The 14,965-nt window shown below is 57.5% G+C and overlaps 1 protein-coding gene across 15 annotated transcripts in view; it reads left to right on the forward strand.

Annotated features, from left to right (window-relative positions):
- Positions 1-14,965, forward strand: part of GRIN1 (glutamate ionotropic receptor NMDA type subunit 1) — a 40,376-nt gene that overhangs the window by 23,034 nt on the left and 2,377 nt on the right. For 2 of the 15 annotated variants that reach the window (XR_009275588.1, XR_009275589.1), the window contains 12 exons: positions 545-672; positions 853-1,017; positions 1,240-1,358; positions 2,031-2,143; positions 2,629-2,777; positions 3,734-3,891; positions 4,224-4,385; positions 5,968-6,077; positions 7,152-7,297; positions 8,887-9,138; positions 9,876-9,986; positions 12,780-13,341. Coding sequence is in view for 10 of the 15 variants with exons in the window: in XM_058818059.1 (XP_058674042.1) it covers positions 545-672; positions 853-1,017; positions 1,240-1,358; positions 2,031-2,143; positions 2,629-2,777; positions 3,734-3,891; positions 4,224-4,385; positions 5,968-6,077; positions 7,152-7,297; positions 8,887-9,138; positions 9,876-9,986; positions 11,686-11,724 (1,652 nt within the window). In the remaining 5 variants the exon portion in view is untranslated. Of the gene's footprint in view, positions 1-544; positions 673-852; positions 1,018-1,239; positions 1,359-2,030; positions 2,144-2,628; positions 2,778-3,733; positions 3,892-4,223; positions 4,386-5,967; positions 6,078-7,151; positions 7,298-8,683; positions 8,726-8,886; positions 9,139-9,875; positions 9,987-10,372; positions 10,479-11,685; positions 11,761-11,848; positions 12,356-12,779; positions 13,342-14,965 lie in introns of those variants that run through there. The other 13 variants (XR_009275590.1, XR_009275591.1, XM_058818062.1 and 10 more) reach the window with 10 other exon arrangements.

Here is a 14,965-nt window from a genome sequence, read left to right on the forward strand (position 1 = left end):
GATCTCCAGCAGCAGCAAGGCCCTCAAGGCACCTTAGCATGTGCTGCACTGACACAGCACCAGTTCCAAACTGTCACAGGAACTGTGTCAGGATCAGGAGTGAGCACCTGGTGTGGGGTGGGAGCTGCTCAGCAATGCCAGCCTTGCCCAAATCCACCTGAAGGGCTCCCCTGGGCTCCTCACACCTTCCTGTGCACAACATCCCCCCAGAGTTGTGTCCTGGGCTGTGTTCAGCCTGCTGGGCTCATGTCAGGACTCCTCCAGCACGTGCACTGAGCCCTCTCCTTGCCCTGCAGTGGGTGAGCAGCACCCCCTCTGAGCCCACCTCCCTGGGACATGGCAAAGGATGGGACCCCTTTGTCCCCAGCCTGCCCACACCCCCAGGGCTGGAGGCAGCATGGAGGCAGATGGCCCTGAAGGATAAGGTGGTTCCATCCAACCTGGAGCCAGAGCCGTGGGGTGGCTGCTGTCCCTGGGACAGGGGGATGCTGTGGGGTCCCTGGTTGGGGCTGTCCCCCCTCATGGCCCCCCTGTCCCCCCCCAGGCCGTCCCACCGTGGCCCTGTGCTGCTACGGCTTCTGCATCGACCTGCTCATCCGCCTGGCAGGCGTGATGAACTTCACCTACGAGGTTCACCTGGTGGCTGATGGTAAATTTGGTACCCAAGAGAGGGTGAGTTTGGGCAGCCTGTGGTCTTTCTTTGCCTGTCTCGTGTGTTGAAACACCCCCAGGCCCTTCTCCTGAGCAGGGTGGGTGGAAGGGCAATGCAGGATTCCTATAAAGTGCAGGGTCCTGGCTGGTGGGGGCTGTGTGTCAAGGCAGGGGTCTGACCCTGCCTTGGCTCCCTGGCAGGTGAACAACAGCAACAAGAAGGAGTGGAACGGGATGATGGGGGAGCTGCTGAGCGGCCAGGCTGACATGATTGTGGCTCCCCTCACCATCAACAACGAGCGGGCTCAGTACATTGAGTTCTCCAAGCCCTTCAAGTACCAGGGCCTCACCATCCTCGTGAAGAAGGTATGGGCTGGGGGGGAGCTTCTGTAGAACACGGGAGGTGCCCGTTCCCCAGACTGCAGTGCCCAGAGCAGCCCCTGCAAATTCCAGCCTCCAGGCTTCTGGTTTTAATGCAGGCTCTTGTCTGCACCAACCTGACCCTTCCTGAGCAGCAGGAGCTTGGGGCAGGGCCCCTGTGGGTGCAGCTGGGGGATGCCAGCGCTGTTCCCTCTCTCCTGTGTGCAGGAAATCCCCCGCAGCACCCTGGACTCGTTCATGCAGCCCTTCCAGAGCACACTCTGGCTGCTGGTGGGGCTGTCTGTGCACGTGGTGGCAGTGATGTTGTACCTCTTAGACCGATTCAGGTGAGTGCACTTTGGGCCACTTGGGATGTGGAGGGGACAGGGAGGTGCTCCTGGGAACTGTCCCCTGGGTCCCTTGCTTGGGCACGTCTTGCAGCCCTTTGAGGGCTCTCACAGGGACTTACCCCACCAGCTATGCCCCACCAGCCCTGGGCTGGGGCTCCTGGCCCCTCTGGCTGCCTAAGCTAAGGGATGTGGATATTGGGGTACCCAGCATGTGGGGATGTGGAACACACCTGTCAGAGCAGGTGCTGTGCAGATCCCTGACCAAGGGCACTGTCAGCTTCTGGGCTCTGAGAGAACTTCCTCTTGGCCTTCCTTGGCCCTGTGGCAGCTCCTCTGAGGGCACCTGTCCCTGCCTCAGCCCTGTGCCCAGAGGCTGTGATGGCTGATCTGCAGGGACCCCTCTGTGCTGCAGTGGGAGAGGCTGGAGCTGGCCAGGGTCAGATGATCTTTCTGGTCTGGAGAGAGTGGGATGGGACCAGGAGCAGTGTGAGCCAGGCAGGGCTGTAGGTCAGCACGGGGATGTGCCACAATAGGGAAGAACTGCCTGGGAGCAGGGACAGTCTGTAGGAATGAGGGACACAGGGCTGCACCAGGACACGTAGGGCACAGTGGGGAGCCCTGGGAATCAGGGTGAGGGGAATGACAAGGGTTCTTCATCTTGTTTTCCAGCCCATTTGGCCGGTTCAAAGTAAACAGTGAGGAGGAGGAGGAAGATGCCCTGACTCTCTCCTCAGCCATGTGGTTCTCCTGGGGAGTCCTGCTGAACTCTGGCATTGGAGAAGGTGAGTCAGAGCTCACAGCAGGACTGCTCTGCCCTGCAGCCCAGGCTCTGAGCTGGGCAGGCTGAGGGGCAGCCCCTGCCCTCCTCCACAGCCTCCCCCTCTCACATGGTCCCTGTGGGACCTCATTCTCTGAGCCCTCCCTGGAGCAGGCTGCAGGAGATTTGGTGCTGCTGAGTGTGGCACACTTGTGGCAGGTGTCAGGGCTTCCTGCCAGGCCCAGCCCCAGATGGGAAACAAGACAGGAAAACCTGGGCTGGATGCCCTGCCCAGAGTTACCCACCCTCTCAGGGTGGCACACAGCGTGCCCTGGAAAGAGCTGGAGGCTTTTTTTGGTTCAGGCAATGCAGACGCTCCTTGCACAGCTGCTGGCAGAGCAGATAGATGGTGCACATCTGCAGCTGCCATTGGGCTCATGAGGATTGACACAGCTTTGGCAACCAAGCCAAGCCCTCGTGGTGCTGCTCTGATCCCTCCTCTCCCTGCAGGTGCTCCCCGGAGTTTCTCTGCCCGTATCCTTGGCATGGTGTGGGCTGGCTTTGCTATGATCATTGTGGCTTCATACACTGCCAACCTGGCAGCCTTCCTGGTGTTGGACCGACCTGAGGAGAGGATCACAGGCATCAACGACCCTCGGGTAACGACCCCTCTGCTTTCCCCTTCCCTAGGACACATCACATGGCTTGTGGCTCCCAGAGCCCTGATTCACCATGGCTGTGATCTGTGCTGGGGGCCAGACCCAGGGAGCTGTGCCTGGGCTGGTGCTGATGAGTCTGAGCCCTTGCCCTGGGTGGGAATGGACAGACATGGGCAGGGATCAGCAGGAAAACAACCTGCCCAGAAATAGCCTGTCTGCAGTCAAACTGCCTGCCAGTTCCTGGAGAGCCTCCTCTGCCCACCGAGGAAACGATTCATTATGGATGAGTTATAACTAATGAAATCGTCCCTGCGGTGCAGTCAATACTCTCCACATGCCTCAAATCCATTTCCTGCTCTGGCAAGGACACAGCCACAGCTCATCAGCCCAGGCACGCAGGAATGTGCCCTGCAGCAGCACAGACCCACAGCATCCCACACCCTGCAGTGTGCCCTGCCCACGGCACTGCCAGACCCATGGCATCCACGGGGCTCCTGCACCCTCAGTGCCACCGTGTCCCTGTCCCAGAGCATCCCCTGCTCCAGCACCGTGCTCCCAGAGCATCCCCTGCTCCCAGAGCATTCCCTGCCCCAGCACCATGATCCCAGAGCATCCCCTGCTCCCAGAGCATTCCCTGCCCCAGCACCATGATCCCAGAGCATCCCCTGCCCCAGCATCCCCTGCTCCCAGAGCATCCCCTGCTCCAGCACCATGGTCTCAGAGCATCCCCTGCTCCCAGAGCATCCCCTGCCTCAGCACCATGGACCCAGAGCATTCACTGCCCCAGCACCATGCTCCCAAGAGCATTCACTGCCTGTGGCATCCTCTGAGGAGATCAAGGTCTTCTCTAGGGAACAGGTGCCTGAAGGAGAAGGGAGATTAGGAAACAGCTTTGGGGTGAGAAAGTTTTGCTGGTGAAGGCCAGAATGCATTGGAGCCCTGCCGTGTCCTTTCAGCTGCGCAACCCCTCGGATAAGTTCATCTACGCCACGGTGAAGCAGAGCTCTGTGGACATCTACTTCCGACGGCAGGTGGAGCTGAGCACCATGTACCGACACATGGAGAAGCACAACTACGAGAGCGCTGCCGAGGCCATCCAGGCAGTGAGGGACAAGTGAGTGGGGTCAGACCCTGCCTGGCCACGCTGAGAGGGCCTCCGGGAGCTCAGCTGGGTGGAGCAAGCAGGGCAAAGCTGGGGGAGCTGTGGCCAAAGCGTGCCTTGATGGCACCTCCCAGTCCTAGTGCGTCCCAGGGCTCGGTGGGGAGCACAAGCTCTGCGTGGGGGTGGCACAGTGGGAGCCCTGGCCACGGCCTCCCTTTCTGGCCTCTTTTCTTCCTTCAGTGCAAGGCTGGGTGGCTTCAGTGTTTCAGTTCGGGCTGCGAGCACCCTCGCTGCAGACCAGCTGGGCTGCCCAGCCTGACCCGTGCATCCCCCTGTGTGTCCAGCAAGCTCCACGCCTTCATCTGGGACTCGGCGGTGCTGGAGTTCGAGGCCTCCCAGAAGTGTGACCTGGTGACCACGGGGGAGCTCTTCTTCCGCTCCGGCTTCGGGATCGGCATGCGCAAGGACAGCCCCTGGAAGCAGAACGTCTCCCTGGCCATCCTCAAGTCTGTACACGGCTCTTGCCTCCCTGCTGTCCGTGCCAGGCAGTGCCAGCCTCCCCCCAGAGCTCTGCAGGGCCAGGGCCGGGGGGGCTGCCCTTCCATCCTGACAGAGGGACACTGTGAGGCTGGGCTGGGCACCCACAGCCCCGGCTCCGGCTGGCAGGGCTGGGGAAGAGCAGGGAGCTGGAGGGGGCAGAGCAGGGCAGAGAGCAGGGTCAGGGCCAGCCAGGGCTGCAGGCAATGCGGGCAGAGAGCAGCAGGGCTGTGTGAGCAGCCTGTCCAGCACTGTCTGTGTGAGCAGGGTGTGGGTGCTGCCATCACCCCGCTCCTCCCTCAGGGTCAGCCTGTCCCACAGCACTGCCCTGCCCTGGTCATGCAGGGCTCTTTTCTTTCCCCTCTGGCTACTCCTGTTACACAGGGGTACGTCCGAGTCCAAGGCTTTTACAGCAGCACTGACCTGCAGTGTGGGGTGTCACAGTCAGCCTGATGTTATGGGTGAAAAGGGATTTCCTTGTGTGGCTTTGGCAAAGCCACACTCATTGCAGACAGAGAAATGTCACATGGAGAAACAGGCAGCAGGGAAGGAGCAAGTGAAAGGAGGGAGTGCTGGGAGATTCATTTTAGGAGAGACAGAGTCAGAGCCAAGAAGGTCCTGCCCAAGATGCAGAACTGAAAGGCCTGAGGGAGAATGGTCAGGATGTGGAAGATGGGCCAGACCCAGGGAGCCATGGACCCTGTCTGTGGGATCATCTTAACATGGTTAGGGTGGCAGCAGGACAGATGGGACCTGGGACCAGCACGTGAGAAGCCTGAAGAGGCCACAGGGGTCCTCAGTATCCTCCTGGGAGAGGGTAGGGAAGCCCAGGGCTACAGATGGCCCAGGAAGGTGGTGGGGGTGTACCAGGAACAACAGGGAGGAAAGTGCAGGGAGCCTGTGGTGGGATGTGTGCTCTGTGCCCACTCCATCCCCACGAGCTGTTCAGGCAGGTACTGTGAGGACATGACTGTGACACTGAGCTGTGACACCGAGCTGCTGGGGTGTGCCAGCCCTCAGTGTGCACTGCAGGGAGCTGCCAGGCAGCAGTGCCCTGGTCTAGAGGTGCTGGGGGTCACCAGAAAGGACTGGGGTCCATCATTGCCTGGGCTCCAAGTGTCCCTGGCAGGCAGAGGAACCCTGCAGGAGGGAACTGGTAGATGTGGTTCATGTCCACTCCCTGCAGTCTTCTCCAAGAGCTCTTGGAGCACTGACAGCTCCATCCTTCCCTGGGAGCACACCTTCCCCATGGCTTACACGTGGCCCTTTTGGCAGCAGGCACTGGCCCAGAGCTGCTGCAGGGGCAGTGGGGAGCTCTGGGTGCCCACGCAGTGCCCACGCAGTGCTGGCAGCCCCTGCACACAGCCCACACACTCCTGTGCAAAGGTGCACACACACACACACACACACAGCACATCCCTGCTTCCTCTGCTAGGAGGTGCAGGCAAGGCCAGAGCCCTGGGATGGAGGGCACAAGGCACAGAGTGTGTGCCCCAGCTGCCTGTGGCTGGTCCCCAGTGACTGCCCTGTGCTGTCTCCTTGTGCTTGCAGGTCTCATGAGAACGGCTTCATGGAGGATTTGGACAAGACTTGGGTGAGGTATCAAGAGTGTGATTCCCGTAGCAATGCCCCAGCAACACTCACCTTTGAAAATATGGCAGGTTTGTTCTGCAAACCTCTTTCTCCCCCTTCCCTGGGTAGCCTGCTTTTGCTCAAGACATCCTCCCCGGGGCTCTCCTCTCAGGCCAAATCTCTGCTCCTTCTGGATTTGTGCTTTCCTAGTGCTGGGAGGCTGCTGAGGTGGGGCTCCATTCCCACCTTGCTCAGAGCAGTTCCACAAAGTTTCTCCCACCTTCCCTGGGTGCCCTTCTTGCCAGTGGGGCTGTGGTGTGAGCATGGCTCCCCTCCCTGTGCCCTGGCCCAACTGTGGCTGTCACAGTGCCATCAGGGCTGGCACCACTGCAGAGAGGAGAACAGCACCTCGGGAAAGGCAAGTGAGAGCCCTGCTGTAGGAGGGGCTGGAGGCCAGGGGCAGCCCCCAAGTCCTGAGGAGCCTTGGGCAGGGCCAGAACAAGGACAATTGATAGAGAAGGGTTTTCATCTTGTAAAGACTCTGAGAACCTTGAGACAGGCTCTCCCCTCGCTCTGAGGTGGTGCTGCTGGTCCTACAGCCAGACAATGCAGGGATGAGGGATGAGGGATGAGGGATGAGGGATGAGGGATGAGGGATGAGGGATGAGGGATGAGGGATGAGGGATGAGGGATGAGGGATGAGGGATGAGGAATGGGACCCTGTCTGCACCAGCACTGCTGGCCAGTTACAGACAATGGAGAAAAGGGGTATTTTGCTCCATCTCCTCAGACACCACTCCAGAAATGTCAGCCCCAAGGGTTGCAGGCACCCAAGGACAGCACAGAGCTCTGTGCATGGCTGTGCTTCCTGATGAGCACCAGGGCTGGGTTCTGGTGCAAATGGCCCCACGGTCCTGGGGATGGGGAGTGCCCTGGGGCTTGCCGTGCCTGTCGTCAGCAGTGCTGCAGCTCAGTGTCCCCCCAGAGCTGGCACTGACACCCCTCAGTGCCCAGGCTGTGTTCCCCTCCCGGCCCTCCAGGACTGGGGGGATGGCGGGGGGACCCGGGGCTGGCAGATGCTCCCATTGCTGAGCACGATGCAGAAGAATTGAGGGATGGTGTTGCAATTCCACTGCCCCCTGTAACTTTCCTGCTTATTTCAGGTGTGTTTATGCTGGTGGCTGGAGGTATTGTTGCCGGGATATTTTTAATATTCATAGAGATAGCTTACAAAAGGCATAAGGACGCGCGGAGGAAGCAGATGCAGCTGGCGTTTGCGGCCGTTAATGTGTGGAGGAAAAACCTGCAGGTAGGACAAACCGTTTTTAGAGCAAATCTCCACCAGGTGCGTTTTCCATTCCTTCACCAAATCAGTGAATGCAGAGCTGTGGATTAGCATGGGGCCCTCTGTCCCCCACCCCACCCCCGTAGCTCCAGCTGGGTTAATTGGTGCCTGTTAAGCTGTAGGGTAGTGTCCCTGTGTCCCTGCCTTTTCCCCGGGAGCTGCCCCTGCCCGATGCCGTCTCTCCCAGCAAAGCTCCAACAGGGCAGAGGCCTGGCCCAAACACGTGGAGCTCGGGATGGGGACTTTGCTGGGGACCATGTGCCAGAGGCACACCTTGCCCTGGCTGAGCAGGCAGTGCCAGCACGGCTCCTTGCAGGTTCTGCCCTGCAGCCCGGCTCCAGCCGCGCTCAGCAGCAGATGGGAAGGTCAGCCTGCTGCCACTGACCATCCATGCCCAGTGCTCAGGTGGAGGAATGCTCCAGGGATAGTTTCCATCACCTCCCCTTCCCTGCCTGCTCTGCAGCAGCATGGTAGCCCTTTCCATACCCAGGACCAACTCCAAAAAGAGGTGGTGCATGCTCTTGTCCTTTGGAGACAAGGACATCTCCCCACACAGGAGCCAGCAGTGCCGGTCCCTGTCAGTGCCAAGCCTCCCTTGGTCTCCTTTAATGGGGCTGTTGCTCTCCCAGGCTTCTCCTGCTGCTGGAACATCTCTGTGCCGCTCAGGCAGGGAAGCCCAGGAGGGTCGGAGGTGCCTGGCAGTGACACTGAGCCGCGGGCACATCTGTGGGCCACCAGCCTCACATTTCCCTTCCCCTGCTGCTTTTGGGGCTGAGCCCCACCGTGCCCCTGACCCCAGTGTAGGGCAGCTGGAGGCTCTGTCTGAGTTGCCTGGGCTGGTTTTTCCCTTGGGGAAGCGCAGCAGCGTTCCCAGAGCGAGAGCTCCTTTAGGTGGCTAAAGGACACTGCTGCTCACAGCAGAGCCAGCCAGGCAAAGAGAGAGGAGGAGGCTCGGGGAGCCCGAGGAGCCCGGCGGGGCCCCGGGGAGCAGCGCTGGCTGGGGCTGCGGGGGGAGCAGCGAGGGGAGCACGAGGCCGGGCTGCTGCATCCTGAGAGCTCGCTGGGTTCAGTTCACCGGAAAGAGTCTCGGAAAAGCCATTTCTCAATTTTTTTTCTCCTTTTTTTCCTTTTTTTTCCTTTGCTTCCAAAAAGCAGCAGCACCGAGGGGGTTAAGGCTGCTGGGACAGAGCACACTAGTCGCACTGCCATTTTTCACTTGCCAACCTTCTAGAAAATACTGCACTGGGTCCTTGGGCAGAGTCTGTGGGACTGTGAGCAAAGCATGCTGCCCTGTGGGGGTAAACAGCCTCATGGTAAAGAGCCGTTTGACATTGTAAGACTTTTCCACAGGAGGAAACGTCAGAGCACTAGTATCTGGTACATTGCTAGAAGGTAGGCAAGTGGAAAGATTTATTTGTTAAAACAAACAAACAAAAATAATGGTTTTTGGGATCACAGTTTTGCCATGGCTATTTCCTGAGATGCCATGGAAGAAAAAGACATTTCATTCCATTCATCTTGCTTTCCTTTCCGTTTGTGCATGTCCGCAAAAGAGAGAACTGAGAAGGAGGAGCAAATGTATCCCCGAGCATGCTCTACGCACCAGCGGGATACATTTTGGTTACCCCCGTGCGGTAGCAGAGCCAGACCTGGTCACTCCGTCCCCCGTCGGCAAGGTCACACTCATTGGCACCAAAGCAATTGGGGAGGACTCGTTGCCAGCGCCCGGCGCCGAGCGCGGCCGGGCCCCCCGGCCCGCGGCCCCCGCACCATGGCGGCTGGTGCTCCCAGCCTGCGCCAACCAGGTCCGACTCGCTAACTCCAACGCCTACATTTTTCAGTTCTGTTTCTCTTTGAGTTCATCCCGACCCGACGACATCATGGCACTAACGCTTTGCTTCCTCCCTTTCTTTTCCTTTGTATTTTTTTTTTTTACTTTTCTTTTTCTTCCAGTTTCCTTTTTGTTTTTTAGCCTGTTTTACTTTGGAAAACAAACCAAACCACCACCAACAACCACGTTCGGCTTTGCACAACTGCATCATTTGAATTTTTGAACACATTTTTTTTACAGAATATTCATACAATGACTTCTCTTTCAATGCAGTCCTCTCTCTCTCTTGTGGCACTAGGATTCAGCCTCAGAAAAGGCCCTGAGCACTTTTTTTTTTAGTGGTAGGTGCAGCATCTCACGTCTCGGTCCAGCCAGGCTAGCGGTGGAAGCGAGGGGCAGGGCGCCAGGCAGAGCACCCCCAGGAAGCGAGGTCAGCTGTGCCGGCCTGGCTGCAGACACCAGGAGAGCAGGGCTGCCTCCCAGAGGGGTTCCCAGCGCTCCAGATGCGAGGCCGGCCCCCCGTAGCTGTAGCAGTGTGGTGGCTGTGCCGTAGCCCTGGCTCAAGGAGGCCCTTGGAGGACTGGGAGTGGCAGAACACCTCCAGTAGCTTTCTCACCTAAATGAAGGCCATGACACGGGGCAGTATTCAAATAGATTTAGAGTTTCCAACAACACACTAGAGATCTAATTACTTATACATATTCATTTTAGGATAGAAAAAGTGGTAGAGCAGAACCTGACCCTAAAAAGAAAGCCACTTTTAGGTCCATCACCTCCACCCTGGCCTCCAGCTTCAAGAGACGTAGGTCCTCCAAGGATACGGTAAGAGGAAGAAGAACAATTCTGCCCTCTCTCTTTCTCTCTCTTTCTCTCTTCTGCCATCCCATCGACTGCCACACACCCATCCCGAAGCTGCCAGTGTACATGCATAGCTCATGTTCGTCACCAGTCAGTCAGTCAGTCAGTGAGTCAGTCATCCCGTGTACCTGAAAGGATGCTGGGATCCTGGAGGGCAGGCAGGAGGTGGCTTGGAGTCCTGTGATGAGTTGGGAGATGCAACCGAGTTTTTGTTTTGTTTTTTTGTTTTCTTTTTGCCTGGATGATTTCTGATGTTCCTCTCTGTGCTTTGCTCACCTTACCGGTGCTGACCTCTTGAAACTGATGACATTTTTTCTTTTTTTTTTCTTTTTTTTTTTTCTGTTCCTAAGTGTTCCTGTACCTGTTTGTCATTGTATGCCTAAAAACAATCACCCCGATTTAATTTGGGCACCGTGTCACCTCACCAAGAGCCATGCGTGTCACACTCTCTACATGTGATTTTTGTTTGTGACAATTAGCATTCGGAATAGTCCTCGCACAGGAGTGACAGCTGTCTCTGGTTATCATCAGCAGTAATGCAGCTCTAGAAAAGAGATGAAAAGGCTCCAAAGAGGAGGTTGTTAAAGACCCAGCCTTGGTTCAAACTTGTGTTTTCCGCTGCTCTCACATAACCAGAGAAAATTTCCAAATTGCTGCCTCTAAAGCCAGCTGTTTCCAAATGTGCAAATGTGTCTGCTCGTGCTGGAGCTTCAGACACTTCAGCGTCAGGTTGGGCTGTTGGTCTGTCGGACTGAGCCGTGTCCCTCTGCATGTCGCCGTCTGTTGTATGACACTCTGCACTGTGGCTACTCTGTTGTCTCGTGTGGCAGCGCCCGCTGCGTTTTGCTGCCCGACCTCCTGGCGTGCCGGGCTTGCCAAGATCCCGTCCCCGGGGCGACCGGCGGCTTTGTACCCGGCTTGCCCAGAGCAGGTCCCCGCCAGGCTGCCCGAGGCGCAGCGGGGACGGGGGGACGGTGGCAGCGTGGGAGATGTGGCCCCCGTGGCGGGGTGCCCGTCCCCAGCCGCAGGCTTGGGCGCCTCGGGGACAGCATGTGGTATCACAGGGGGTCTCGGGGCCACGGCTGTGTATGAGAAATGGAGGAGGCTGCCCTTGGCACCAGCGCAGGCTCCATACCAAGAAGCTCCTGGAGCACCCCTGGAATGCGGCCCTGGGGACAGCTGAGCCCTCGGCCGGGCTCGACTGCCACCATCTCACACAAAGTGCTCCTCTCACTGTCACCTCGAAGCCTGGAAGTCATGGGGGAAACACCCACACTCTTCCCACTCATCATCTGTACCCCCAGGGAAGATGGGTATCCTTGTCATGTCCTGTGCTGCTTCTGTGCTCCCTGGGTGGCACCTTGTCCCAGTAATGCCCCCATGTCTGGGGTCCCCTCTCCCCACTGCTGCACGCCCGAGCAGCTCTGCAGGGAGGTCACAGGGTGTGTCTTTGTGGCCTGAGCCATGACCGGGGCAGAGGAGACAGAGACGGGGTGGGAGGTGCAGGGGGTGGTGCAAGAGTGAGGAGGAGGAGGAGAAGGACAAGGAGGAGGAGGGACAAGTAAAATGCCGAGAAAATAGAGAGGAGAAAAATTGGCAGAAAGATCTGCATGTGCTGAGTAGACCCCCATGTTCTGATGTGTTTGAACTACTCCACAATTAGGAAACCAAGGACTCCTGCCCTGGGAGAACAGCAACATGATAGTGCCCTGGGCACCTGGGGGAACCAGTGCCACCGGTGAGCAGAGGAGAGGGGGAGAACCCAGGAAAAATGGGGCAGCTGGTGTGTGGCACCCCTGGTAACCCCAACGTTGCTCCTTCTTCAGGGTATCATCCTGGTCCTGATCCTGCTCCATAGTGTGGCATCCATCCTACACCAACCTGCCCACAGCCCTCTGTGCCCCCAACGCCCTGAGCTGAGCAGGCCCAGTGCCCACCTGCACCACAGGTCCCATGGATGGGCAATGGAGCTGTTCTCTCCCCTTCCTTGGGGAGCTGCACAACACAGAGCTCTCCATATTTGGGTCCCAGTCATGCTCTTCTTGCTACATTGTTCATGGGCAAACTGTGGAGGAAGATGACCCCATTCATCCCAGAAGATGGTCCCCACTTTGGGGGCAGCTGCACAGTCAATTACTCCCCAGTGCTCTGAAGCCTGTCACAATGCTCTGCCTGCCACGGGGTGCCAAGTCCAGGCTCCCAGGACGCGTTCCCCAGGGAACTGGGCTAGCTGGGTCAAGAACAGGCCAATGGGGTGAACATCCAAGCCAACATGGCCAACTTGGAGGCTAGCAGCTATGGCAGGAGGTCCGTGGTGGAGAGAGCTTTGTGGTGATGTTGGGCAGACCTGCTGGTTGCTCTGCAGGGTCAGCAGCCAGCGGGAGCGGGGTGCTGCCATCAGCTCATGTCACAGCCTGTGCTCGGTGACCTCCACTTCCATGCAGCAGCCCTGGCTCCGAGACCCCAACGCCCTCCTGCTGGAAGGCCCCATGAGTCCGTAGCATGCTGGGGCACGTTGCCTGGGGTCCTTGTAAAGACGAGAAAGCAGCGAGGTGCTCTCTTTCATGATGCTCAGCAGAGCTGCGGGCCCACACCAGGTCTTAGATGGGCAAGGCTGGAGAGCCCTTGGGGCTGGAAGGCCAGGCTGACCCCAGCCCCACGGGCTCCCCTGGCTAGCGAGCGAAAGACGCAGACCTGGCGGCCTTGCTTCTTTCCTTTCCGTTGTCGGGAGTTTTAAAAATGGATTCTGCTCTGCAGCCCTGCAGAATGGTCCCTCAGGAGTGCCAGAGAGACAGGCTGGCACCATGGAGCCAAGACAGCCCTGGGAAGCTTCCACCCCACTCTGAACGTCCTAGCGCCCACCATCACCCGAGCTGCACAGCCTCTCCGCGGCACATCATCCCCACCGCCCCAGGAGGAGATGCATGTGTTCCCCATAGGCAGCTCCTGCAACTCGAGTAGCACTGGCAGAGCTGACGTGTCCATCCATCGCAGCCACCCACGATACTGCAACCCCACAGACGCCATGTGAGACGCATAAACCACACAGACACCTCCGAGCCGGCACATTGCGTACAGACACGATCGAGGTGCACAGGTCCCTTAGCCCCCGCAGAGCCACACTGCCAGCCCCAGCCCCGTGACACAGCAGTGACACACGGCCCGCGGCACCGCCCCGCCCTGGGCACGGTGCCGGGGCTGGGCGGCAACCGAGGGGCTTCCTGCAAAAGGTCACCTTTTCAGTGAAGGATCAGCTGTCCCAAAGCCAAACACTTCTTGGCTGAGAAAGAGCCTAGTTTTTGGCCCAAAAGAACCAAAAGTAGGTCAAAGACAACTTTTTCTTTTTTTTTTTTTTTTTTTTTCCTAAAGGGAAGTTGATATTTTCTACAGCAAGATCGCATTTAGCTGGAATCCTAATTTTTAATGGAAAAAAACCCACAACAACAAACTTAAATTCTTCCAGAAAATCTTCCACCAGCCAGGGACTACCATATGAGCCCAGTTAGGTTGAAGTCATTTTTAAAGACATTAAGTTCTTGTCTATATTTTCTTCCTGGTTGTCATTTAAAGTTTTTGGTGCCTTCACTTCACTTCCATACCTTAACATGTTTGAGTCTCTTCTACGGTTAATATTGATTAATTTCTTGGCTTTATAATGTTTGGTTTGGGGATTATTGCACCGTCCCTGTAACATAATTTATCTTAAATTACTGATATGTGCTTCTAGCATTAGTCCTACTTTAACATAGTTTTGATATGACCGTTTTCTTGCTTTTTTTTTTTCTTTTCCTTTTTTATTTTCATTTTAATTTTTATTATTAAAAATTGCATGCATGAACTTTACACACAAAAAAAAAAGTAAATGAGAATGTTACCCTGTGATAACTCTGTGATTGGAGGAGATATGCTTTCAAATCAAAAGCCATGCTCTTGTATTTTAATTTTTCTGGCCAGATTGCCCATTTCGCTTGGTTGTTTTAGCGTTTCCCACCCCCAGAGCTGTGCAGAGAGGCCAGAAGGCCCCAGCCTGCCCTGCTACACCACCACAGCAGCCACATGCACACATGCACCGAGGCACACGCATTCACACAGGCACGCTCCGCTTCTTCCACCCCCCCTCACATCAGGATGTTTAACAAAGGACCTTTCTTCTACCCATTCATTTTTGTATCTCCAGTTCCTCCTTCTCCTCCACCAGTGAGTCACAGCCTCTCCCCTTTCCCAGTCACCTCCCTGCTGGAGTCAAGCCCCATCCCACAAAGCACACACCTCCCAGCAGCTCTGCCATGGAAACACTGCATTTAGCTGGAATCCAAATTTTTCATGAGGAAGGGGTGGCTGCACCCGATTTTGGGAGAGAGGGGTGTTTTTTGGTGGGCTGCTGAATAGCCACAAAAAGCTCCCTCCAGGGCAGCAGAGTAACACCAGGACAGCCCCGGCTGCTCTCTGTGCCAACAGGCAATGGCCAAGCAAGGCAAGGCCATGGCCAGGAATTCCCAGAGGCTCCATTGGAATCTTAGCCAGCGCCATAAGTGGCAGGGGGATCTCCTGAGAGGTGCCAGGTGATCCCCTGAGAGGTGCCAGGTGATCCCCTGAGAGGGTCCCTGTGTGATCCCCTGAGGGGCTCCCCGGGTGTCAGCGTGTCCCCACTCGGCACCGGAGAGACGGGAGCGCGCTGGCTCCCGGCGCTGCCCCAGCTGCTGCCACCGAGGGGTCCCGGGAAGCACAAATCCAGGCTGGGCAGGGCAGGGCAGCCCCACGGAGCCCATGCAAGGCTCAGGGGTGGCAGGAGGCAGGGTGTGCAGCACACAGGGTAGCCACAGTGCCAGAGCTGCCGGCAGCGCCGCGAAGGCCACGGCCACCATCGACCAAAGCAGGGCAGGTGAAATCCGTCACCGAGGAGCCCCCTTGGAGCCCCTCAAAACATCAGCCCTCCTGGGCAG

This window comes from Ammospiza caudacuta, chromosome 21 (genome assembly GCF_027887145.1).
Source record: "Ammospiza caudacuta isolate bAmmCau1 chromosome 21, bAmmCau1.pri, whole genome shotgun sequence".
NCBI classification, from domain to species: Eukaryota; Metazoa; Chordata; class Aves; order Passeriformes; family Passerellidae; genus Ammospiza; species Ammospiza caudacuta.